Genomic DNA, 27,467 nt, shown 5'->3' with positions numbered 1-27,467 from the left:
TAAGTTTTATTTAGGGATTTAATTTATATACCACAAATACTGCTTTTAATATAAGTACAATATAATACAGTTTTATTTATGTAACTGCTGGTATTCACTTTGGATCACGAGCTGATTGCATGCTGTGCTGTCTAAACTGTAATAAAATGGCCTCTAGTTGAACTTCTCCAAAGTATAAAATCATGCAAAATCTACACTCTATATGATACAACCAGTACAACAATTTAAGCCAATAGCCTAGAAACAGCCTGGACTATCTTCTGAGTTTGTTCTTGAAGTGTCCACAAGTCAGCCATCATTTTCTTTAGGCAGAAAGGAAGAATTTCAGTTTTGTCTGCAGAATGTCATCATGACCACTGAAACCAGCAACAAGTGCGCAGTTATCAGTCAACAAATCTTCATTACCTAATGCAGTTCAGAGCACACGTTTAGTCCATATTGACAAGTCTGGGGTTAGGAAGTTTTACGTTTTCCTCCTGTGACTACTGGTCGTGCATATTCCACAAAATCATCTATAAGAACAGGCCATGCCCCTAAAGAGAAGTCAAGCAACACAGAAATTAATGTATCATTATTAGCGACAAATTGGTGTAGTCTCTAAATACAAAGGATCAGAAGCTCACTTTTGACATTTCTGGCCTAGTCTGGCTTTAACATGCATAACATGATAAACACTTGGAAAAAACACACCTAACTAATAAATTAAACATTCAATCTCTTCTTGCAGCACTAGTTCTTCGTACAAACTGTCCTGGTTTCAGCTGGGACAGAGTTAACCCTCTTCATAGTAGCTAGTGTGAGGCTACGTTTTGCATTGGGCTGAGAAGGAGGCTGATAACATGCTGATTTTTACAGCTGTTGCAAGGACAGTCAAGGACTTTTCAGCTTCTCTGCTGTGCCAGTGTCTGCAGGTGCAGGAGAAGCTGGGAGGGAGCACAGCCCCAATTACTAGCCTGGGATTTGACCTTAGGTTTAGGATTGAGACCTGAATTGGCTGACAGTCTATTCCATATCATGCACGTCATTCCCAGTATATAGATGAGCATCTGTCCAAAAGTGCTCTCTCTTGCTCTGGGGTGTCTCCCTCTGGGTCGCTCCTCTCTCAGGGTCATCTCAGTCTCTCGGACACTCAGGCTCTTATCTCCATTCTGGGACTGCGGTTTTGGGACTCTCCCTGCTCTGGCATCATTAGCCAGGAAAGGGCTGGGCCTTGGTCATCAGGTGGTGAGCAGTATCACTGTGTATCACTCATTCACATATTTGTATATATCACTATTATTATCACCATCATTATTATTTCCATTATTATTATTGTAGTTTAGTTATTAACTTGTTCTTAGCTGCCTTGGAGACAGAGGAGGTCAAACGGCTGTCTAGCTTCCCTGGTCTCTCAGAAGACCCTTCTGTTGTGGGATTGTTGCGGGTCGAAGAACGACAGGTGCCGATTGCTACAACAGTGCACTGACAGCAGTATTGCACCAACCGAGACTCCGTGAAACCTATTCATATGCTGATCCGTTGACTGGAGAGTCAAGGAGTGATCAGCAAGACCCGCTCACCTTTTAACAGCCCCATATGACCGGTGCAAAAGTCTAATGGAGAATGGAGACTGATAGTAGACTACCACGGCCTGAACGAAGTCACACCACCACTGAGGGCTGCCGTGCGGGACATGGTAGAACTTCAATACGAACTGGAGTCAAAGGCAGCCAAGTGGTATGCCATGACTGATATTGCTAATGCATTTTTCTCCATTCCTTTGGCAGCAGAGTGCAGGCCTCAGTTTGCTTTCACCTGGAGGGGCACTGGTGGTGGAGTCATCACTGTGGGCACCATAACTGGGGTTGCCAAGGTTGGAGTCACTGGCATTGGAGTCACTGCAGTGGGCATTGGGGTTGGAGTCAGTGGCACTGGAGTCTCCATGGTAGGTGCTGGGACTGGAGTCACTGACGTTGAAGTCCCTGCTGTGGGCACCATGGCTGGAGTTGGCACAGCAGGTGCTGGGATTGAAGTTGCAACCACAGGCACCACGGTTGAGGTTGGTGTACCAGGTGCTGGTGTTGAAGTTGCAGCCACGGGTGCTGGGGTTGGAGTCTCAGCAGGCATTGGGATTGAAGTCGCTGCCCTGGGTGCTGGAGTGGGAGTCATCCTGATGGGCACAGGGCTTTGAGTTGCAGCAGGCACTGGACTTTGTGTAGCTGCTGCTGTGGTTTTTATGAAAGTTTGGGTAGCTATGGCTGTGACTTTTATGGAAGCCTGCATACCTACAGTGCATAACAGGTGCCAGAATCTGAGTAACCGCAGCATGTTTTGCTGTAGTTGAAGCAGCCATAATGTGTGCTGGAGTTTGAGTAGCTGTGATGTGCTTGTGCTGAGCACCAGTAGCAGATGGCGGTGGAACAACTGTAGCAGGAGTCACAGTCTGTGTAGCTGTAGTATTTGTCGCAGAGGCAGCAGGTACTGGGGTATTACTGGCAACGTGTTGAATGATTTTTCCAGATATCTGCTTAACCCTAATAAATGGGGACACGATAACCTGACCATGAATGATATATACAATTAGACATACATTCAGGAGGCCTAGCAACAGGATAGAACTAGTTTGGAAATCCCAACAATATTCAAAATCTCCAAAAGCTGTTGAAAATGGTCTGGATGAGAAGGGGACAGTGAAGAGAAACATCACCCTCATAGACTGGTTGCTGGTATAATTGGCAGAAATGTTTGCCACAGGGCACTCAGAGTCCAAAGATGAAGCCACAGCATCACTTGGCTTGGTGACAGTCATTATAAACAGCACAAGCACATACAACAAATTAGATGCTACATCATAGAGCTCTAAAGTCAAGTCCCAGAACTCATAAGAAAACAAAACCAGTTTCCTCCACAGTGACATCTTAGGAAACATAATGAACACTTATCAGAAGTTTGTTTTAATACACTCTGTTCAAGTCTGTCCTTATCTCAACCACTTGAGCCCCACATTGGGCACTGAAAAGGACTGCTGTAGTTTTACCCTGGCTGGCAACAAAACACCACAACACAGCTCCACTCACTCTCCCATGTCCTGGGGATGGGGGAGAGAGTTACAGGGGTACAGGGAAGAGACTTGTGGGTTGAGATAAGAACAATTTAATAGCTACAATAATATTGTAAATAGGAATAATGATGACAATAATAGCAATATATGCAAATGAGTGATACACAGTGATACTGCTCACCACCTGATGACCAAGGCCCAGCCCATTCCTGGCTAATGATGCCAGAGCAGGGAGAGTCCCAAAACCGCAGTCCCAGAATGGAGATAAGAGCCTGAGTGTCCGAGAGACTGAGATGACCCTGAGAGAGGAGCGACCCAGAGGGAGACACCCCAGAGCAAGAGAGAGCACTTTTGGACAGATGCTCATCTATATACTGGGAATGACGTGCATGATATGGAATAGACTGTCAGCCAATTCAGGTCTCAATCCTAAACCTAAGGTCAAATCTCAGGCTAGTAATTGGGGCTGTGCTCCCTCCCAGCTTCTCCTGCACCTGCAGACACTGGCACAGCAGATAAGCTGAAAAGTCCTGACTGTCCTTGCAACAGCTGTAAAAATCAGCATGTTATCAGCCTCCTTCTCAGCCCAATGCAAAACGTAGCCTCACACTAGCTACTATGAAGAGGGTTAACTCTGTCCCAGCTGAAACCAGGACAAAACAAAAAGTACTTAAAGGATAATCTACACTACAAAGTTTATAAACACTAGTTGATAGCAAAGCCATGGCATTCCTATTAGAGCCATTCATAACTCAGGAAATATTTCTGTACGCAGTCATTCCAAAACAGGACTTGCACGAGTAGTAACAGACTGCAAATTGCTTTTAGATTAGTATAAAAAAAATGGTCATGTAGACATTCTTGCAGGTAGAAAAATTATATATTTCCTTGCAGTTAGTAGCACTTTCCTACAAAAAATACAGTTTCACTGAGACTCTTGGAGCACAGCAGGTTCAAACAGCATGTGCTATATCATGGTGTGACAGTATCTTTTCTTCTATTTAGATATTACAGCAAACTAGTTAACCTTATCATTACTGTTTTGTCAACAAGTATGACACTATATTTGCAGCTAAACCTCTAAGGGTAAACAAATTAAGACAGAAGCAGCATGTTCAGTTGTTTCTTTATAGCAATATTTTAATTCTGCTGTACCAATTTTTGAAGATGTTCCAGTACTGCTTACCTTCTTCATCATAGTTGGACATATCATCTGCAATCATATTTCCAAAGTCTAACAAAAGATTCCAAGTATCTTTTGGAATTGATCTTTTATGATGTTCCTATAAAGCGGGAAAAAATGGTACTGTTCAATCCAAACTATTTTCAAATTCCACAGTAGTATTTTATATTGACATATACAGAAATAAACATTTTACAGATATTTCTTCTTCTATTTTTTTTTAAAAAAGTTCAGAGCTTCCAAAGAAAGATACAAAATAAACTGCAACTAAAGAAGGCAAAACAGTGTAAGAAGTCTTTGATAGGTCTCTTGATGAAACTGGTACATTATTCAGCCAATAAATAAGATACTGTCCAAAAATTTAGAAAAAAAAAATCAGAATATATTGCAAGAAGTATACATTTTCCCTATTAAGCACTGGTGATTATGAGATAAAATGCAGAAAGACTTCTTAATTCTGCTAAGCTACAGATAAAAAGATAAACAAAAAAAAATAAAAAAATATAATTATACATTATGGGACATCATATAAGGGGTTTTTTGTTGTTTGGTTTTGGTTTTTTGTTTTGTTCTGGGTTTTTTTTGCAAGTACATAAAAATTCAAATGTAGAAGCATGGATGAATGAATCAGCTCTTTAATAAGAATATTTTGCAATTTCTGAAGTTAAATTTATGCATCTTTACTCCACTAAAAAAAACGAGTTAAAATAGTTATTCATACAAGAACCTTAGCTTAAAAAGAAGAGTCTCTCAGGTTAAGTCAGTCATAACAGAACTGACATTTAAAAAAGACTCAGTTTACACATTAATACCACAAAAGGCAGAGCATGGTAAAATACATGGTTGACAATAATCGCAGCTGACTTGAGAATACAGACAACGTAGGTTCAATACAGTCACAGCTTCATTTCACACAGAAACTTTCAGAAGTAGGAGGATAAACGATCAAGCAAAGAGAATGCTTTATTGCTTCGCTACATCTTTTTCCATTCCTCTCGATTAGAAAATTACATAGGGAAGATTTAATTTGTCTTGATTTAAGACTATTTTATATCAGTTCTCCACATGGAAAAAGTTCAAAGGACGTATTCAGACATCCTTTCTTTTTCTTTACTGTAAGCACACAGCCTACAAGCCAGACTACTGTGGACTAAGATTAGTCAGGAAGGATTACAGCGCATACTTACCAACAAAAATTTATTCCAAAGATCTAGAAACTTAAACCTTCCTGACAAGACTAAATTCCAGTATGCAATTGCCATTTCTAGATCTGCAAGAGACAAAGCAACACATAAATACTACAGCACATTATATGAAATAAAACTCTATGGTTGCATAATTAATGCTAGATCCAGTATATTATGATACAGATTAATAACATTCTTTTAAAATCACTACAAAAATTATAAGGAACTGTTTTCTATTGTCACTGACCTAAAAGGCAAAAGACAAACAGTAATTGTACAAATTGCATATTGAACATTGCAGTCACAAAGACTACAATATTTTGGTCACCATCCATCAACTGAAGTAACTGAAGTTACTTTCAATCTACAGAAACAGAATAAAATAGTTATGAATAACTGTCTACCAATTAAAAAGAGTATATATACACGCATACGTACAAACACAGCAAATATTGATAGAAACCCAAACACATAAATCTTCAAGTGCCAATTCCTGTTAATTTATTGCATTTTGAACACACTTGACTTGAAAGGGATTTTAAGGACAGGAAGGGATAAAAAGATTTGTCTGGGGTGTGACAATTTTGCAGCACCCCTTACAGCAATAATGATCTTCTGGAATCATTTAACAGACAAACACCTACACTCAGTACTGATAATATAAGGTAAGAAAGCAGCCCTTATTCTGCATCATTGATTTGGGAGCAGAGCTCAGCTCACACATGCCAACAGGAAGAAGCAGCATGGCTGCACATTCAAGCTGAAAAGTAGGAGCAATATTAGATGCAGCATAAGAGTAGAAAGGATGTTTTCTTGAAGGCCTGTTTTCATTCTCACCAACTAAACCTAATGGTTTCTGTGCTTGGCCCCACAGGTAACAGCACTAGATGCATGTACACTGCTGTGAAACCACAAAATAAAGCACAGCCTTTCTTAAACCACAAAAAGATTTCAGTTTGTGCTTTCAGTGTAAAGTAAGCATAAACAAAATACAAAACTTAATAGAAGGTATTGTCACTGCACATAAGATGGAAGCCTGACCTCCACCTACAAGAAAGGAGTGTGGTGTTTGAAATTGTACATATCGCATTACAAACCAAAGGACACTTTGTCACCTGAAATGAAGTTTCAAGCCTGAAAGACATGTTCCAGATTTTAACATAGCCAGTTCCCTAGAGTCTGTGTTGCAGAGCTGAAATAGTGCAATAGTTAAGATGTAGAGAAATGCAGTACGCCTATACCTAGCTACAGAGAGACAGGGCTGCCAGTGTTTGTTCTGCTGCAATCAGAGTGCTTTTCAGTTCACAACTTGCTTTATGCCCTAATAAACTTCTTTCAGTCCTTCCTGTCTTTGCCACCGTGCTCACTTTTCACAGAAAGTAAGTAGAACAGTTAATAGCATTTACTTGCTGTCACAGAAAGTAAGTAGAAGACAATAGTCAATAGCATTTACTTGCTGTTTAGATATGCAGATTAATTATTCATATCTGTTACCAGAAATAAAAAGCAAAATAAATGGGAAGGGAAAAACTTGAATAATCTTAAGGTTTTCTAAACTTCACTGTGAAGTGACTGGCTTTGATTCCATTCACTCAGGCTTCAGTATGAAGACTCAACCTTTCCAAGCCAATCTTGCAAACCTATCAGGTGACAACATTAAGCAAAATGCACTTTGAAGAAAAACACTTTAATAGCATAAGAATTTTTATACTCCTGATGATATACTCCTTGGAAAAATTAGGAAGGTACAGGCAAGGAAGCAAAGATGGTTAAAGGCGCCACAAAAAAAAAAAAAAGTTAAAAGGGAAAGACGAGGCCACACTTTCTTGGTTTAATTGCCTATGTGTCAAATTCAGTATTATGTTAAGGTGAATTTGATTATTGCAAAATTGTATTTAACAAAATGCACATGAAAGACTATCTTAATCACGTTGATACTTGAGGGATACAGTAAATGGGTGTACAGATCAATTCTCCTGCACAAAGACACAGGAATTATTTGCTATAATGTACAATAAAAGCATATCCTGCTCAGGATGCCACTCTCTAGTGGCTGAAAGTGTTCCACGCGGGAGCTTGGAGCTTTTCCCCATTAAGCACACGGAGAGAAGTCCTGATCTTGGTTAAAATTAGCTCAAGGGAAGAAGATAAAAAAAAAGTAAATCTTCCTCATCTGGTTCACTGCAATCACACAAACCCTTGAACTAACACAAGATATTTGAACAAAAGGACTAGATGGGACTATCACTTTTGGTAGTGGTGCCAGTTTATGCAATCTTAAAGCATTTGAGAAAACTAGACCTTCAGGTGTGCTACATGCTCAGGGGATATAGCTATGCTTTTGTTTGAAGACAATTTTCTACCTAGGTTGAAAAACTTAGCACTGGAGGACAGAAAAGAGGATTTTTCTACTTTAAGGGGAAGAAAGACCTAGTCACACAGAGTTCCTGTTCTATATTAGGATGCTGGTACTGGTATCAACAAACAGTAATGCTGTGGAGTTTGGGAATCTGCTACAATTAGTGCAGCACTAAAAGATATTAAAAAAAAAAAGGCCTCATGCCATAGGAGTTCTGCGTCCCCACAGGAAGGTGCTTTTGCAAGACATGGATTTCTTAGGCAGTCTTTTGAATACGTATTTCAATACTGCTTAGATATGAAGGCATCATTACAAATAAAATCAAACTTCAGTTATAAAAATATGCTAGTTTCATGCTTCCCAAATTACAGCCTAACAATGCAAGTTTTATAAACAGAAAGGAAAAGACAGATGCATGAATCTCTGGAAACTAATGCCTAAGCAAGGACCAGTTTAGAAGATACTTCATTGTAAACGCCCATGTTCATATCCAAAACATAGAATTGCTAAACCATTAATGTTTAAAGAACCTCATAAAAATATCACATCATATACTGTACATTATACAACAGTTTGAGCTTTCCCTTCACCCCAAAATATTTTCAGTATCAATATCTGGCAAGTGTTGTGGTCACACAGCCTGTTCCATATAATGGCTTTATAGTCCAATGTTTTTGCATACACTGAAACAAAGCTTCAACATCTAAATATTCCACTTTCTGGGCGTCTAGTCTACTTGTGACTCCATACAACACCTATAAAACTTTCTGTAGTAAAACCCTCAGAACTAACTGAGTCACCTAAAAGTGATACCAATTACCATTACAAAAATAATTAAAACTAAAATTACTAACAAAAATTCACAGAATCACAGAATATTAGAGATTGGCAGGGACCTCGAAAGATCATCTAGTCCAATCCCCCTGCCGGAGCAGGAACACCTAGATCAGATCACACAGGAACACATCCAGGCGGGCTTTGAATGTCTCCAGAGAAGGAGACTCCACAACCTCTCTGGGCAGCCTGTTCCAGTGCTCTGTCACCCTCACTGTGAAGAAGTTTTTTCTCATATTCAAGTGGAACCTCCTATGTTCCAGCTTGAACCCATTGCCCCTTGTCCTATCACTGGATGTCACAGAGAAGAGCCTGGCTCCATCCTCCTGACACTCATCCTTTACATATTTATAAACATTGATTAGGTCACCCCTCAGTCTCCTCTTTTCCAGGCTAAAGAGACCCAGCTCCCTCAGCCTTTCCTCATAAGGGAGATGCTCCATTCCCTTCATCATCTTCGTGGCTCTGCGCTGGACTCTCTCCAGCAGTTCTTTTTTAAGCTTTTATAAAGCTGTATCTAAGTGTATCGAAGTATAGCTCAAGAAAGAGGAAACGGGCAGCAAAATAATGTTTTAATTATTTTAAACACTATTTTGCTAAATAACGTTTATTATAGTAAGCATGTTTTAGTATGTTTTAAAAGTTCTTTACATTTTTGGATTAATGAAACAGATTTTCACAATCAGAAGTAAAGCATTTTGCATGCCAAATGATCTATTCTGAAACATTAAAGCCTCATTCTAAAATTGTTTTTAAAAAAAAGCTTCTTCTACTCTGATTGAACAGAAAGCTTGAAGTGATAACAAATTAGCACAATTAATACAGAAGAGGAAATACGTTATCAGTTAGACAGCTTGTGTCTACTTTCAAGATTTGATAAAAAGCTCATCTTTTGTTAACAACAACAAAAAATTCTTGCATTAATTAAAAAAAAAAATCAAATTAAGTTCCTCATCCCTTTGCTATGACTTTGGACAAGGGCAATGAAGTCATTGCATACAAGTAATCAAGAAAGTGAGAAAACAGAAAGATAAATCAGCAGATAGCAAGGAATTGACTGGAGAGTAGGATTTATGAGGAACATGAAATGAAGTTCATTTAGACCTGCCATGCAAAAACAGCACTCTGGGACTGCAGCACTCACTTGTATATAATATTCTGCCAAATACCGCTTTCCAGCTCTCAGACTGCCCTACCAACAGAGCTGTTTATGCAGTCATGTTTGAAGCTGTCAGAATATTAAAACTAATTCACCTAAATTACTGATATAACTTAAAAGAAAAAAAGGCTAAAGGCATTATTACATTGGCCTCCTAATTACAGTTTTAAATCTTTAAGTTACTTGTAAGAATACTTTAATATTAGCCACCACATATAAACTAGGTTCTGTACATTACGATGGCAGAGTCCATCATGTTTTAGAGTTTTGCAAAAAAATAACTTATTTTAATTTCATCTTCTGAGATTAACTGATTATCCCAGTATTGCCTTTTTCTCCGTTTATTGATGTTTAATCTTCTTCTCAATAATGTAAAGTTTGCTACTTTTTTTGTCATCTCTGTGAGAGACTTTGGGCAGCTTGTTAAAAGTGTCAGTGATCTCCAATGACTTTTATTCAAAGAGTACTCTCTCAAGCTACATGGGCAGCATTTTTTTTTCCCAAAATAACAGGATGCAGCCGCCTTACCCAGTCCATCTACAGACACAAACCAACAAATTAGTAAAGAATGTAACAAAGCCTGTAGGAAGTAAAAGTTACTTTCATCAGACAAGCTGATAAGGATGAAAAAGAAAGGTTTTGGAAATGAAAATTTCAGAGTCAAAAGCCTCTTTGAGGCTTTCTCTCCCTAGTGCTTTAACCAAAACTTACTCTATAGTTTTCAAAACAAACTCTCCTGTCCAAACACTGCATAAAAAATTAATCTGGACAGGTGCAAGACACAGAAATCTACTTCATCATTCAATCGCCCTGCAAAAATATATCTAGCCTCTGTAAAAGACTGAACTTCAGATGTTTTCCTTATAGTCACATAATTTGCCCTAAAGTATCATTTGGCTGATAATCTTTGATCTCTTTCCTCTTGTTTTCTCACTATGATCACAGGCAAATATCATACACATCTGTAAAGCTAAAACAAACTACATTGTACAAAATTTTTTTGTTTCAATAAAATCCCTGGACACTGTGCTGAAACTGGTGCAGATATGGGAACAGTGGAAAATGGTATCAATCTGTCTCAACAATTGGACTATCACACTACCTGACCAACAAACATCAAATTAATACTTGCAAGATTCAGTGAGTTACTTGATTCCTTGCTTCCTCATCTCTGAATGATTTTAAGAATCTTCTTTGGCTTCCAAATTACTAAGAACATAGACACAAGTATTAGTTTCTTTCCTAACCAGAACATTATCTTCTTCTACAACAAACAAATCAAATCCACATAACAAAATAACATGAAAATACCTTCAGGGTTCAACCTAAAAACCCTTCACCAAATTGCCAAAAGTTTAGAGCAAAACAGCCCTTATCTGTAATTAGGAGCTCTCCCACAGAAGGGAGAGAAAAGGCGAAAAACTGATAAGGTGCTAAACTCAGGATCCAGCTGAGCTGGATCCATTCTTCCCTGCAAAGCTGCAAGCAAAGAGCTTCCCAGTGCTCTACATTAGGGGACATTTAATGTACAGCGTCAGAGTTAAGTCCCTGTGGTGGACAGGGAAGAGTGTGGGTATCAGAAGAGCTCTGCAGGAATTGGGCATGGTCTGACTGTTCTTATTAACTCTAATTCAGCATCTGCCACATTGAAGTAGGCTGATTCCATGCAGAACGTTTCGCGTTTCTTATCTTGAGCATCAACTGCACAAACAGATAAAAACTGATTCTGTATGTGAGCTAGGCTTAGAAAAAGGTAGCTATCTAAACATCAGTTTGAGTGCAGCCTAACGAACCTGATTGCAGCCTGTTTCAAAATCCTTCCGTCTCTGCCAGTCTCTCCATGTACAATTCAAATAAACAACAGATGATTTAAAGTTGACCAGATATACACTTCCCAAATAAGAGTGAGTAAAAGAATCAATGAGGCATTACTAGAACTGGCAGTTACGCCACACTTTTGCTGCTATTTTTGGCCTTTTTTGATCAGAGCACCCTGTTCTATACTAAGCTTCTCTTAAATTGCTGGCATTTTCAGAAAGAAAAACATGAACAAAAATAAAGCAAGGACCATATGTACAGAACAAGACCATTGAAACACCTAAAATACAGGATTCACAGACCTCTTCAAGAATAAACATGAAATTCATTTATTGAACTCCCTCAACTTCTTCCATCCACTCACTCCTACAAACATCCTACAAACGGATCAGCCTAATTCTTCATTGAAAATGGAGGAAAATCTTGGTAACTAGTTAGGAGGAAAAAAAAAAGAAAAAAAAAAAGGAAAAAAAAATCCTTCCCAAACATCTAAGTGCCTCTTCAAAGAATCTCGAGACACTGCTATGACAAACGCCAAAGTTGATGTTGCTTCAATTAAAAAGAGCACATTATACTCATCTGCTCATAGAAGATGTAACCTCCTTGAAGTCCACATACCGGATGCAAAGATAGTCATTCTTCTGGCCTTGAGGTAATATTTGATTCAAGTCTGAATGCCCTCTTCATGTATCATCTCTTGCTTGATCCCAGGAAACTGGCAGAGAGAAGGAAGCACAACCTTTTGAGCCAGCAAGCAAGTGAAGGGACCACAAAGGAGTGATGAAGGACCAAATCTGCTTTATGTTTCCATGTTGAAAGTCGAAGACCATGAAAGAATGCATTAAGTTCCTCCCTTCTGCTGAAACAAGCTGTAGTAAACTCCTGAGCGTGTCAGATAGCCTGAACATGTCTTGTTGGGACTCAAAGGGAGATCCGTTAAGAGACTCACAGTAAGTATCAGGTCAAAACAAAACAAAACAAAACCACAACTAAAAAAAAAACACCAAAGGAAGATGGAGCTAAGGCCTTGTCTTGAGCTTGAACAGTGTCCTTAGAAATCTGAAATGCTCTGTATACAACATTACAAAAGATCTATAATCCTATTATTTATTACACTTATCAACCAAGAAGCTAGGATGCAAAATTTCACTCGGGCTGCAGTAGAAAAAACTAAAACTTGGGAGTAGAAGGTGAGATAAACCTCTCCAAATCGGCACCGTGCAAAATTTAAAGATTTACTGTTCTAAAGAGAGCAGTGAGAACATAAGAGAGCAGATTAAACAGACAGGATCACAGTTATCCACAATAATTCTTTGTAAAAGTCTCCTGACAAACCAGACCTTAATAAACTGCACCTTTTACATTATCTCAAAATATATACAGAACATTCAGATAAGGTCTAATAAATCTAAATATTATGCCTGCCAGGTTCAATATGCAGCCATTGAGCTAGCACTTCTGTGTTGAAACCTTGCTATCTTTTTTTTTTTTTCCTGAATTCTGTCCACCACTTAAACAACAATAGTCTTAACAGTCACAAGCATTCATCTTTTTCTTAGATAATAATAAGATCTATTCAGACGTATTTGAAAGGCACTTGACAGTTGGGTCCTGAGTAACACTATCAGAGCATAATTTTCTGCTTAAAGAAAATCATGGTAGATCTTATGCAATATGCTTTTGCCTCCTGCATCTCACTACTTACCCAAGTTATCACCTAGGGGGACTGGTACTACTTTTTAAACAGCATGTGTCCAGACAGAAACAGACTACTTGACAATATTAAGCTAATAAAGGTAAATGGAAACATTCAAGTTGGATGAGACTATAGAGATAGAAGTCCTGCAGACCTAAAAAGAAAAAAATTCCCTAGTATCACCACACAAACTGTGGAAAAGAGACTCCTATAAAAGACAGTCCTATTTCTAGGAATGAATATCGGTGTACTGAACTCTGTGCCTATTTTGGGGCATGACAAAATAGATGTAGCTGAATTTACTGGAGAGAATTCTTCCCATCTGATTACATATAGGCAGAATTTCTTGCACTGGTTTCGACAGGAACTATAGAATATGAAGAAATTAAAAAGCACTGGAAGACAGGGTCTAAAATAAATAATGCACAAAACTGCACAGACACACCTCCCCCCAGACCACTTTCCTGGAGCAAAATCCACTGCATCGTGGAGACAACTGTGTTGAGTATGACCAAAATCCTTCTGTCACCAAAAAATTTTTTAAGGGCTTCTGTGCATTCCCACTCCTTCCCTTACAAATGGCAGCTGGGGTAATAAAAGACATTACGCGTCCTGCTGACATCTCCCAAAAGAGAAATGTTTGGGATATACAAAGATTTTTTTCAAGATATGCTAGAGGCAGAAAGGTTCAATGAAAATTGACAGTAATCTTGGAAGCAATTTTTAGAAATTCAGTCTGAAAACACTGGTGCCCAAAGTGAAGCTAGACATGGTGAAATTCATCTCAGGATGTTGAAGCAATCTCAAACAGCCACCTTTGCGACTTCACAGCCATCTTTGCGACTTCACAGAGGTCAAAGGAGGTTCTAGAAGAACCTCAGTGGTTCTCTGCCAAATTAGGAGAAAGCAACTTGTCCATGGGTGTCAGTCCTGTATCCAGCACTGTCCAATACTTAAGATGTTGTATCAGATGATACAACAAATAAAACTTTTACTAAATCTGCGACTTATACAAAGCCTGAAAAAAGTGTAACATGGTAGAAGACAGGATTAGAATTCAAAACTGGACAAATTGGAAAACCACTTGGAAGTAAAGACAAAAGATTTAATTAAAAGAGAAGTGCAAAGTCATATAGCTAGTAGGAATAATCAACTGCAGAAATACGAGACCAGAATTAACTGGGTGCATTGCAGTTCTGCAGAAACCCAACAATATAATAGATGAGAAACTGCAGAGAGTATCAGTGTTTTCAGCAAACTTAACAAGGGGATGTAAAACAAGGAGCAAAATATCTAAGGCACACGGAAGAGATCTATCTTGTTTGGGTACTACAAGACAAGAGAAAGTTAGATCAATTGGATTGCAAAGGAAAAAAGAGTTGTAAGATATCATTCCAATATCAGAGAGTTGGAAGATAAAATTTATCAGAGTAACTAGTTTTAATCAGTCTAGAGACTAAGGGAAGACGTATACATAGTTGCCAAATATGTAAAAAGTTATTACTAACTCTAAGGAAACATGTATTCTGCATATTTCCTCTGGATGGGTAAGCATTGAACTGAAGAATTTAGGTACAGAGATGTAAGATTTATTCTAGAAAAAAGAAAAAAAAAAATCTATCAATAGGTTTGAGCAAGCACGGATGAGACCCGCCATCAGAAATTTAAGATTATATTACGTGAAGGCAGTGGCTCCCAAACTTTGTCAGACAGAAAGCGCCACTGACAATCAGATCTCAAATCTTGATGATAACTACTGAAACTGAAAAGTCAAGTTAGTATATATTGCCAGCATACCACTGAATGTTTGGTTAGAAAAATATCTGCAAGGAATGGTTTTGGTAGATGTTGATTCTGTCTGGTAGAAATGAGTACATATATATAAGTGTTTCACTATAGCTTAAATTTAAAGACCACCTGGTGTATTAAAAAGGAACCCATGGATCACTGTATTTCCTGATGTTCTTCAGGGGAGGTGGGGCAAAAAAATAAAGTAATAACTGCTGCTTATCACTTCTTAAAACAGCAAAAATAGATTTAAAAAAAAAGTCATCTGAAAAATACCAAAATACTGATAGAGCAATGAACATGACTCACAACCAAAGCATCACTCTTTGGACATTTTAGAGTTATTTCAGTAATTTCAGATAGTTTCAATATGCTAAGATAATAAACATGAAAAATAATTGCATAAATGAGTCTTGTTTGCCTATCAAAGACATTTTTCTGGTGAGCACTATTCTCACATTATTTGTTAAAAAAAAGGATGCATTTGCACTCAGTCTGAAGGATCCAACAGAAGAACCATTTTAATTATGTCTTCTTTTAATAAAAGTTTTTATTAGCAATCTGCTAAGAATAAGAATATCCCATTTGTCACTGGCACTATGTCAAATTTGCTTAGTTTTCAAATGGATGTATTGATAGGTCATGTGTATACCTGAGCACCAAGCAACATTCTTTTAGCCTACAGATCACTACCCTAAACAATGAGTGCAACAACTACCAGACTTGGTGATTTAAACTCTAAGTGTAATAAGAGGAAGCACTGGATACTCCACATCCCAGAAAAACCACATCAAAATATTTTCTAATGGAAAGTTAAGGAAAGAATTACTTTGATTATTGCCACTTCATTAATTAAACCCATTCATTTTTATCCCTACTTGACATAAACTTACCAACCTCTTAGTCTTCAAGTCATAATTCAAATGTGAATGGGAATGAGTAGGCAAGCACTACCATGGGAGCATGTCACCAGAAACGTTTTAAGGCAAGCAGCTATGGCAGCAGCTTAGCAGCATCCTATACTTAGGTAGCACTGCATGTCATCTAACATGCATGTGGGGAAGAAGGGGAGGTCAACACCTTAAGATGACCCAGACAGAGCTAGGCAGAGATTTATACCAGCTCATTTGGTAACAAATCTAATTACACATTCTGTTTAACTATCTGGACTGAAATTATAAAAGCATCCCAAGCCAAGGCTGCAAACTTAGTAAGAGAGAAACAGACTTTGTACACAGATGAGATAAATTCCCACATCTCCTTGACAAGAGGGCACACAGTCACTGCGGCACAAACACCAAACAACTCTACATTAGTCATGGAGAGAGGGCAGGAAGATGGACAGTCTCTGATTCTGGAAGAAAATAAATCTTATATGCAGACAAGAGGATGTAAAATTACAAAGCACCTAAGCCTATATTAAATGTAGCTGAAGCAACTAGAATTCTCAGCTCATACAGACACTCCAGTAAGATAACTGACTGAATTTTTCTCCTTGCTGAACGAAAACAAACATAACTCTTAGAATAATCGCAGCACAACGCTGTATGTTGTAAACGTCAACCTGTAAACTTTTCTTTTTCCACCGTCTCGCTGCTTCACTGACTACGATGGCATTCCCTGAAAAGATTCCAACTCCAAACCAGTGTTAAGTTTTATTTGGATAAGCTATCACTGACCTCAATCACTCAAAAACATCATATTAGTCAATATGCTAGCTCAGCACTCTTTCTACTTGACCTACAGTGATCCAAGTTCACACTAGACAAATATGGTGTATCTCCACTGAAATAAGAGCAGCGGCACCTGCTTATATTTAATATCTAGAATCATCTTAGCAAAACCAGAAAGACTGACAAAAATGTCACCAAAATACTACCATGTAAAAACTAAGCACTATTTGAAATTAAGAAACAGTATTACCAGAATTATTAAAATCCCTGAAAACTGAAATCAGGAACAGTTCAAATCAACTCTTTCAACAGTTTAATTTTTGCACTTATTACTTTCTCCTGCTAGTATTTCAACTCTTAGTGCAAGCAGGCACTTAGGTGTTTTCTTGCCAAAAAGTACCATTCTTGCACAGCAGAAAAGACAGACTCACAAATGAAAGGGCCTCCACACCAAATAAACACAAGTAAGGGAAAACAAGTAAGTTTCCTTTTTCCTCCTCTTTTCATAAAAACAGTACATTCAGTTCCATAATCTGGGTTAGGCGGCAGGCCTCTTTGTACAGGCCTAGGTGAAAAGCTTTTGAGACATATTTTCCAAGTATGAGTTTCACGTTGGAACTGATCCAACTAAAACAGGAAGCCATTTGTAATATTTCTTTAGGTATCCCATAAATTCCAACATCAGCTGTAACTGACTTACCTTTTCCACAGTCTGAAAGTAGTAGGCTTTTTAAGGAAGAGAGGCAAGAAAATTAACAACTACCAAGGGACTTCATTTCCAACCAGACTCACAGAACCATTACAAGACGACTGCATTTTTCTGTCTGTAAAAGTGGCATGTGACCCATGAAAGAGTGATTCATGTAACAAAAAAATGAAATTGCTGAAAAAAAAATCAAAGAAAAATGGAAACTGGCTAAAAGTTGCCCCCCATTTAAAAAAGAAATAACAAAAAAGACAGTGGGAAAGACAAGAGAACAGATGCCTCTAGTTGAAAAGGTCTAAATCAATATTCTGCTCCTCCATCTCACTACTCTTCCAACAGTTTTTGAGAAAAAGTATTTGTTAACATGCTTGCCAAATAATATTAACACAGAGTTAAAGTGGTTATGCTAAAAAAAAAAACCCACTTCCTCTTATGCACAACACAAAGAGAACAGTGATGATAGTACAGTGCTATTCTACACACAAACCAGTTTAATTCCTTCCTACACAGTGTCTTTTGAAAGTGGACATAAACTTGAAAGGATACAGATCTCACCTTACAATTTTTTTATCTATTCATAAACTACATATATTTTTGAACTGAAGAGAATAAAACACTGGAATTTAAATTGACCTGATGAGATGCATCCACAGGTCCTGATGGAACTGGCGGATGAAGTTGCTAAGCCACTATCTATCATATTCGAGAAGTCGTGGCACGCTGGTGAAGCTCCCACTGACTGGAAAAGGGGAAACATAACCTCCATTTTTAAAAAAGGAAATAAAGAAGACCCGGGAAACTACAGGCCGGTCAGTCTCACTTCTGTGCCTGGCAAGACCATGAAGTAGATCCTCCTGGGAACATGGAAAACAAGGAGGTGACTGGTGACAGCCAAAATGGCTTCACCAAGGGTAAATTGTGCCTGACGAATTTGATGGCCTTCTGCAATGGAGTTACAGCATTGGTGGATAAGGGAAGAGCAACTGATATCATCTACCTGGACTTGTGCAAAGCCTTTGACACAGTCCCACACGACATACTTGTCTCTAAGTTGGAGGGATGTGGATTTGATGGAAGGACCACTCGCTGCATAAGGAATTGGCTAGACGGCCGCACTCAAAGAGTTGTGGTCAATGGCTCAATGTCCAAGTGGAGACCAGTGACAAGTGGTGTTCTGCAGCGGTCAGTACTGGGACCAGTGTTGTTTAACATCTTTGCTGGAGACATGGACAGTGGGATCGGGTGCACCCTCAGCAAGTTTGCCGAGGTGGGGTGGACACGCTGGAGGGAAGGGATGCCATCCAGAGGGACCTTGACAGGCTTGAGAGGTGGGCCCATGCAAACCTCATGTAATTCAACAAGGCCAAGTGCAAGGTCCTGCACCTGGGTCAAGGCAATCCCAAGCACAAATATAGGCTGGGTGGAGAATGGCTTGAGTGCAGCCCTGAGGTGTTGGCTGATGAGAAGCTGAACATGAGCTGGCAATGTGCACTTGCAGCCCATAAAGTCAACCGTATCCTGGGCTGCATCAAAAGAAGCATTAGCAGCAGCTCAAGGGAAGTGATTCTTCCCCTCTACTCTCGTGAGACCTCACCTGGAGTACTGGGTTAAGCTATAGAGTCCTCAGCACAGAAAAGACATGGACCTGTTGGAACAGGTCCAGAGAAGGGCCACGAAGATGGTCAGAGGGCTGGAGCACCTCCCCTATGAGGACAGGCTGAGAGAGTTGGGGCTGTTCAGACTGGAGAAGAGAAGGCTCCGAGGAGACCTTACAGTAGCCTTCCAGTACTTAAAGGGGGCCTACAGGAGAGATGGGATGGCACTCTGCATCAGGGAGTTTAGAGGTAGGATGAGGGATAACGGTTTCAAGCTGAAAGAGGGTAGATTTAGTTTAGATATTATGAAGAAATATTTTACTGTGAGGGTGGTGAGGCACTGGAACAGGTTGCCCAGGGAAGCTGTAGATGCCCCATCCCTGGAGGTGTTCAAGGCCAGGCTGGATGAGGCTTTGAGAAACCTGGTCTACTGGAAGGTAGGGGGGGTTGGAACTAGAGGATCTTTAAAGTCCCTTCCAACCCTAACCAGTCTGTGATTCTATTAATAACGTATCCATTTTACTCCAACAATACAAGACATGGATTGGGATAAATCTCAAACTTTATGAAGAATAATAATTTAATACTTTATAAACTGTATGCCTATTTCTATTCACTTGCTTTGAACGAAGTCCATAATATTCTTTTTCCAAACTTTACATAAAAACTATGAGTTAAATCTAAAAACTCTTAGAAGAACAATAACTTTTGCACAGTTTTCTCCTTTTTAAGCCAAACGGACATCTTATTTCAGTTGTTCTGAACAAAATGGAAAACACAAGGAGTTCACTAGCTCAATCTTTAAAAAAAAACCCAACAAAACATTCTGACAGGTCTCTAAGAACTGCAAGAACTTCCTTTGACAAGAAGAAAGAGACTGTTGATACTAGCAGAAAACCCCACTAAATTATCTGTACCAAGGGGACATTAAAGTAGAGATTAATTGAAAGAAGATAGGAAAGTGGAGAAGTCAGTGAAAGAAATCCATAATTAATCTACTGTACAATCATCAATGAGAAAACTGTATTTTTGGAAGTATTTGCAATTGACTTCACTGCCTGTAGATGTTTCCTAAACTTTTCACTACTTACCTAGACCTTTTTGTCCAGGGTTTTTAGCAAAGTTAAAAGTAAACTGATAAAAATCTTTGAACTTTGTTGGATCCTTTAGCTCTTGTTCCAGTCTTGGCAATAGGGTTTTTAGTTTTTCTGTGGTGTCACACCTGTTCAAAAGAGGCCATGATATTTGTAAATATTTAAGATTTCTTTTACTTTTTTCTTCTCTTTTTTATTTTGTAAGGTTTCGTTTCAGAGCAAAATAAAACAGTATCTAAGTTATAAACAGAGTATCTTTCTGGATAGCATTCTCAAAAAAAATAAGCATTCATGTGTCTTCACTAAATGACTTTAAGTGGAACATTATATATAGGCATCCATTAAATACACAACCCAAACAGAATTCAGTGGTTTAACTTCTTTTCTCAATCTCTTCATGTGCTTAGGAACTCAAACAGGACGCATTATTCTCTTCTTAAAGAACACAAACCTCACTGAAATCTGCTATCCTTTCCCCTTTTATAGCTGTTGTAAACACAAGGGTGTGGGTTTTTGCTTTAGTCTAGATAGACATTACCTATTCCCTGCTCTACCTAAATTAAGAGATGCATACTATGTTTACAGTTAACCTTAACATTAGAGGACTTTCCACCAAAATGAGATATTATTTGCAGTAATTCTCTCCCCACCATAGAATACTTGTGGATAAAACCTAGGGAAAAAAAAAAAAAAAAAAAAAAGAGAGCCTTTGACAATAGCTTGAAGGCCGACAAACTGTTTAATAACCTGGCACAGGTAAGCTAAGATAGAATCAAGTTACTGAGATTCCAACAGAAACACATCCCTTAATAACACACAATTGGAGCATTTTCAGTGAAAGCTCCTGAGCTGACAAGATGCAATTTTAAAAGAAAAAGGGTTCCCCTCACACCAAGGAGTCAAATGAATATTCAAGGTTTATAGGATATTACCAATATTTTGAACTGTACCTAGAAACTCAAAGCGAAGGAAATCAGTTTCAGAGAAGCAGCTATCATAACTAACATCCTGCATTTGGAAGTTCACAGTAGCTAAATGTTTGTATTTATCCTAATGAGTCAAGAATAATTTTATTAAAGTATGGATAACTACGGCAAAATCCATAAAATGCAGATACAGTTTTAACCATCCTGCACTGTACAAATAAAAATAAGTACCTTTCTGGCCTCCAGCAATACCTGGCAGAAATAAGAAAGAATTCTGCCAACAGTCTTCAACTGAACTTCTGTTTCATGAAGACTTGATCTAGTTAACAATAGGGACAAATATCATACCTTCCCATATGTATCCTAAAGGTGCTATATGAACTAAGCCTCAGGGAATTTGTTTTAATTCAAATCTTCACCATGTTCAATGCTAAAAACCACAGACACTGCACCTCCAAAAAAGTCATTCCAAAGTCTCAATAAGCACTACACCAGTGGCAAGCAGGTATGATTGGTTTATGCTCCCAAGAACACAATAATATGTGTTGAGCAGAAAGAGATAAAAATCACAGACCTCTGTGGAACTCTATCAGAGACAGTCATGAGGACACAGGAGCAATGTGACAATAAAGATACGAAATAAAATCTAAGCCAGAAGCCACAGGTGGTTTAGCAAAAACTTTTTAATCAGTTATATCAGATAATGCTGTCAGCCTTTAATACAACAGCATTAGCACTTGATTGCTGTCAATGGCTAGAAAATCATAATTACTCCTACATTCTCTACCCAAAGGGACAAAATAAAGCAGTGCACTTCAGGTGATATCAAAAGTTATTTCATCACAATTTCTGAATACTCTTAGCTAAAAAGGAAACCTTAGAAAGAAGTCAATAACTGATGAGGTCAGTAACAACAGACTGCTAGGACTCCTGCTCAAGAAACAACCACCACATTTGCCAAAAGTTGGTCTATTGTAGAAAGGTATTGATAAGGTGTTATTCTAAGATCAACTGAAATTATTTAGCTACAAAAAATTTGCACAAGAACTGTAATTCTCTACCTATCTAATGCAATCTGTTTGAAAATAAATAATAACTTTGACACCTCTATATATTAGAGATACTGCATCTCTTCCAAGGAGAAGTTATACACAAAACATTATTTTACAGTGATGCTTGACCTCAATGTTAAACAGAAGCAATGTGGTTTAACCTCGAAGTGTATTATCCACAACAGCTCCATAACCCAGGAAGGAAAAAAAAAAATCATCAGTCATATAGCAGTCAGATTAAACAACCTTTTCTACTACCAATACCTTGACTTTGACTTCAATTTCTTACAGATATTCTGTACAAATGAAGTACCTAGTATACAAGGCAATAAGAAAAAACTATGGCTTGTAAAACTGGCAAAAAGAAAAAGAAGTTGCATTTGGTGGTGATAAGGTAAAGGGAAAGAACTGAAGGTTCTTTTCTTCTTTCCTATTTATCTTCCGCTTCAACACTGACTGAACCTTTTTTCCTTCATACATCTCCAGCAACTTCCAGCTTTTAACAGCACCTGGTCCAACTCAAAACCTTAAAACAACCATGCATATGTTTGCATGAATTACATTAAAAGATCATCATATCTGTCTGTTTTCTTTGCTGTACAGGTAGGAATTATTTTGCTTCATCCTTACTGCAGTCATTGCAAAGGCTTTGCAGTAAAGCACCAATTTAAGGAAGATGGGACCAGTCATTAGCACCTGTTAAGCTTGGCACCAGCCTTAACAGCTTTTTGAAGCTTCACACTTAACTCAATTAAAAATGTTTTAAAGGAGCTCAGGCCTTACATGTTGAATTGTGCAGAAATGGATACTTACCCCAACTCTGTCATGCCATCAACAAATTCCTTTTTACTGAATTCACATTGAGTAGCTGCCCTGAACTTCCATGCTACTACCAGAACACTGATACTGGCTGGGTCCAGGCTTAAATCATCACAGAACTGTTGAATCCCATCAATGCCAATTTTATTTTCATCTTGTGGGTCTGAAGTTCAAAATACAGAGAGAATTACAATTATTTACAAAAAATATTGACAAATAATCACCTGCACAGCTTTTATATACTGCATAACATATGTCTTCATTTTTTCATAAGCTTCACAAATGTCTTCACTTGAAATCTAGTTACTTTTAGGAGTACCTTGAAAAGTATCTGTAAATGGATTAAATATTCTGCAAACTTCCCTAGGAATTGGTATGCAACTTTTTCCTAAATTCATTAGCTAACATCAATGAAACAGCTTCCTCTTCCCTCCACAATGCTCTATGAAAGATCTGAATTAACTGAGGAGATGCCTGACTACATCTAAAAACTGTAAGGCTGATAAACACACCAAAATGTACAATACATTAATTGGTTAGCATGTATTAAAAGAAACCAAAACCAAATTAAAACAAACCCCCAAGAAATAAAACTAACAAAACCACACCTATCAAGTGAGCCCACAGATTTTTCTCCTGACAGATATATATATATAAATATGAAAATCCACTATAGCTGTTTAAAGACCACAGTTAAACATTTTTGTTTTTTAATTATAAGCCAGCAAAATCATCAAAATATTTCTCAAACAGTGCCTTAGCAAAACAGGGTGTTAAGCTAAACCATACTACTTAGGAAATACCATGTTTCAGTAGTAGTAAGTTTACTACCTTTCTGGACGTCAGAACCACACTCTGTAACTACCTACATCAGGGTAGATGTCATTGTAACAATTCTGTAACAAAATTCTCTCTCAAAAAACCCCCAAACAAACAAAATCCCCTGCAGGTAAACTTAAATAATTGGAGGGGAAAAAAAACCCAAAACAACAACAACAATGAAAACAAATAAAACACCTTTAGTTTTCAAAGCTTGACAGTTTACAAACTACATAAGTGTCTTTCCCAGCTTTTGATAAGACAACATTTCAGTATTTTAAGCTGGGCTACATAGAAAAGCATCCCTCAAGTTTAAGATTAACTTCTTAAACTGGTTAAGATTTTCAATCATGCTACTTTTTAAGTCCTTTTCCAATGAGCTGATTAAAAAAATTACAAAATCAAGTCTAAAGAAAGCTTTCTAGTGGTTTTTGGGTTTTTTTTTGTTGTTGTTGTCAAGCTAAGCTCTCTTACACTTTTCTGTCCAATGCAGTGGAAGAAATGCTAAAACGCAGAGAGGAAGTTAGTGTAGCAAACAAAGAATTGCATCCATGATATAACTCAGGGACTTTTGAGCAGAAATAACAAGTAAACATATCTATTCTACTGTATGCCAGATCTAGTTCTAAGACATGTAAAATGCACTTCTGGTATATTTGGGGCTTAATTGAAGAACCAAAGGCAAAAAAGTGCACTAGTGTTGAAATCAGTGGTAAAATTCTGATGGATTATTTCAACAAGGACTGTTTCATCCTTAACATGTTTCCTGTCATCCAGGTAACTAGGAACAAAAATGAAAATGTTGTTTTGATAGAGCTGCTGGATAAACAGATAAGAAAAGTAACACAAAGACAGCACAGATAATGCAAGACTTCTCATCTCAGATTTCAAATACAGTGCAAGGTATGTATTACTCTATAGTCCCCGTAGGACAAAGGAATTCCTTCTTGTTGGGAGGCAAATTACTCAGGTTTAAGCTACATATGACAAAAGGAAAGGTGGTTAACCAAAACTTTTTTTGTTTTCTCTCAAATCTCGTGAAGGCTTTGTTCAGCTTTACAACTTTAAGTGTGAAAATGCTGGAACTGCACAAGTGTACTCCTAACCAAAACACAGACATAAAACTGACTAGACTTTCTTTCACAAAAGCCAAGGGGTGCAGTTTGCCACCGCTAGAATAATAAACAACATTTGTGTTTTTTTTTTTTTTTTTAAACATTCTTAGTAGCATTTACGAATTTGTATGTATTTTTGACCCAGGAATCTCTAAGGCTGACATGCAAGGAGCAAGCAAAAATATATATGCTACAGATACATTTACACATATATATAAAACAAAAAAAAGTGTTTCTCTAGTTAAGAATTTTTTTCACAAAGGAAATGCTAGTGTTGCTGATTCTTTGTCCCTACACAATTCACTACCACATAATAATGAAACATTAAAGAATGTCTATAACTAAAACAGAACACACTTTGTAAAGAGTAGCAAAATATATGGAAACGATATCATAAGAACGGGATAAAGTGCATGCAGAGCATGCCACACACTGCAATTAGAAAAGCACATAAAATCATAGTTGAGCAATTGTTAAGAGTTCTTTTTTTAAAACACGAGATGCGTGGATTTCAGTAGGGGCTGTTAATGGTTCCAGCCCACTCTGGTCTAGATGTAAGGCACATCGCACACCTTCATGTCAGATAGCCACACTTCAGAGAGCACTGTTACCTGCATCACGTACATTCCTCTCTGTTCCTTTAATTTTTTCTGCTATTTTAACAACACTGTCAAATAAAAATAAATGGAAAAGGAACAACTCTGCCTCTAATCCACTTTCCTGTGTTTTTTCTCTCCAAGCCCCGCTGAACAGGGACATTCATCACTTCTGTTGCACTATACAAGCACAAAGAATAAATTAAGGAGGGAGTTTCCATGACAAGTTTTTGTGTTTTCTTATTTGACTGTTTTGTCACACTCCTAGCTGTAATGGTATCTGAAGTGTATTTTAGTGTACAGAAATACTACTATCTTGGAACAAAATTACCTCTCCCAAATATTAGTGTAAGAATTATACTTATTATTTTGCCACACGAACTGTATGGTACATAAATTTAATAGCTGCCATTGGCAATAAATCAAGTAAGTTGCATAACAAGCTTTACTCTCTCTCCCACCATATGTAGCTGACAATATTTCCTCATGATAGGTTTGATTTCCTACTGTGACCTTACTTTAAACTCTACAGGAATATCTACAGCAGTTGTGTACTGAACATAAAGAGCATTTAACACCTTTTTCATTCATATCTCACTACCACAAACACAGAGTGAGAAGGAAAAGCTGGCAATCTTTCCTTAAAAGTCCTTAAGGATGGCAGAGGGAAAAGCAGAAGCACCATCCAGACAAAATAATTAGAAAAAAACCAAAATCCACGATAAAAAAACCCAAGCCTTACCTTTGTATCGATTATACAGTTGTTCTAATTTCTTCTTGTCTACTGAATTTTTCATGGATTCTTTGTAGTACAAGTCTGGGTTCTGGAAGTAGTTGTCTGTTGCCACTTCTAGTTTCCACTCATTCTGCATTAAGCAGTATATAGCAGTCCTTTCACCAGCCTGGGTAAATGCCATAAACTGGCGGACCTTGTCCTTCTGAGACGATTTAAGCTTATGCTTTGGGATGCAAAAGAAGCAGGAAAGCCAATGAAGCTAATCCAGAAGCTTGTTTCAGCATTCTACTACTAACGCCTATCTTTAAAAGGTTTTAGTTTTCTGGTTGATGACAACTCTCACTTCAGAATTACAGGAAGACAAAGCCTTGTTCCTCTGCAGTTAAAAAGACAGCATTTTCTTCTGAAAATTGAAATGACAGCATCTATATATATATATTTTTAGCAGCACGTATTCTGGCAGTAATAGATTTGTATTTCTGCTTTAATGCTCACATATGCAGAAGTTTTTCTGTTCTCTAACAGCAATAAAGAGAAGTTTCATCATGTAGCAATATGGTTATCTTCTGAAAATATGCCTAGTGGTTATACAAACAAGAAATTACATAGGCACAACTTTTATGTATAAGTCCTTCATATGCAGAGAAAAACTGCTCAACAGTTTTCCTAATATTTTCCTAGCAACAATGAGCAAGGCAAAGGTTAATACTTTTAAGTGATCAGCTGAAAAAGGCAGAAGCCTTTCCCTCATTCTTATGTTGGAAACCATTGCCAAAGACATAAGACAAAAAGAAAACAGATAAAGCAGACGTCAGAGATCTGTTGAATGTTACAATGAGACTATACAGTTGCTGTAAATGTGATCTAAAAGCTTAATTAACTCTGAAAAATGTGTTTATACTATTAACACACCAGACAACAAAATCGTCTATTATAGTGGTATACAGGAACCAACAAGATGTTTCTCTTAATGGCAGCTAATTGCAGCAATCATATCTACACAACATTCCTACACATCTGGAAAACACAAGAGGTGGGAACAGGGATTTTACAGGGACCAAATTTACTATTAACGTAGTTCAACGTTATTCTTTACATGAAGTTGGAAGGAGATTGCTTAAATCAAACTCTGTTTTTATTATATTCTGATACTTTCCAATTTTGTTAAACCATACTTAACACATATTCTGGGCCAGCAATTAAGCTGAGACATTTGTCCAAGTTCCTCAGTACTGCTTAAATCATCAGGTATAACTGAAAATTTACTGATCT

General features: G+C 37.8%; 1 protein-coding gene across 1 annotated transcript; it reads right to left on the bottom strand.

Moving 5' to 3' along the window:
• Positions 1–27,047, bottom strand: LOC104464191 (DCN1-like protein 2). Its single transcript, XM_010076830.1, has 7 exons — positions 27,006–27,047; positions 26,202–26,418; positions 22,924–23,092; positions 20,130–20,260; positions 5,411–5,493; positions 4,227–4,323; positions 1–533 (listed from the first exon to the last, which is right to left on the bottom strand). Exons 2-7 carry the CDS (start codon positions 26,374–26,376, stop codon positions 454–456), a joined length of 735 nt encoding a protein of 244 aa, XP_010075132.1. The 5' UTR covers positions 26,377–26,418; positions 27,006–27,047; the 3' UTR covers positions 1–453.
• Between the last annotated feature and the right edge of the window lie 420 nt (positions 27,048–27,467).

This window comes from Pterocles gutturalis, unplaced genomic scaffold (assembly GCF_000699245.1).
Source record: "Pterocles gutturalis isolate BGI_N339 unplaced genomic scaffold, ASM69924v1 scaffold5158, whole genome shotgun sequence".
In the NCBI taxonomy this organism is placed as follows: domain Eukaryota; kingdom Metazoa; phylum Chordata; class Aves; order Pterocliformes; family Pteroclidae; genus Pterocles; species Pterocles gutturalis.
This window is presented reverse-complemented; position numbering and strand designations above follow the sequence as displayed.

What these genes read in the sequence shown, in the direction of transcription:
- LOC104464191 (XM_010076830.1), bottom strand. Translation starts at nt 26,376, where the DNA reads ATGGCATTTACCCAGGCTGGTGAAAGGACTGCTATATACTGCTTAATG. An exon ending in ACTGTATAATCGATACAAAG is followed by an intron (nt 23,093 to 26,201) that starts GTAAGGCTTGGG and finishes TTTGAACTTCAG; the next exon opens with ACCCACAAGATGAAAATAAA. An exon ending in GATGGCATGACAGAGTTGGG is followed by an intron (nt 20,261 to 22,923) that starts GTAAGTATCCAT and finishes TCTTTTGAACAG; the next exon opens with GTGTGACACCACAGAAAAAC.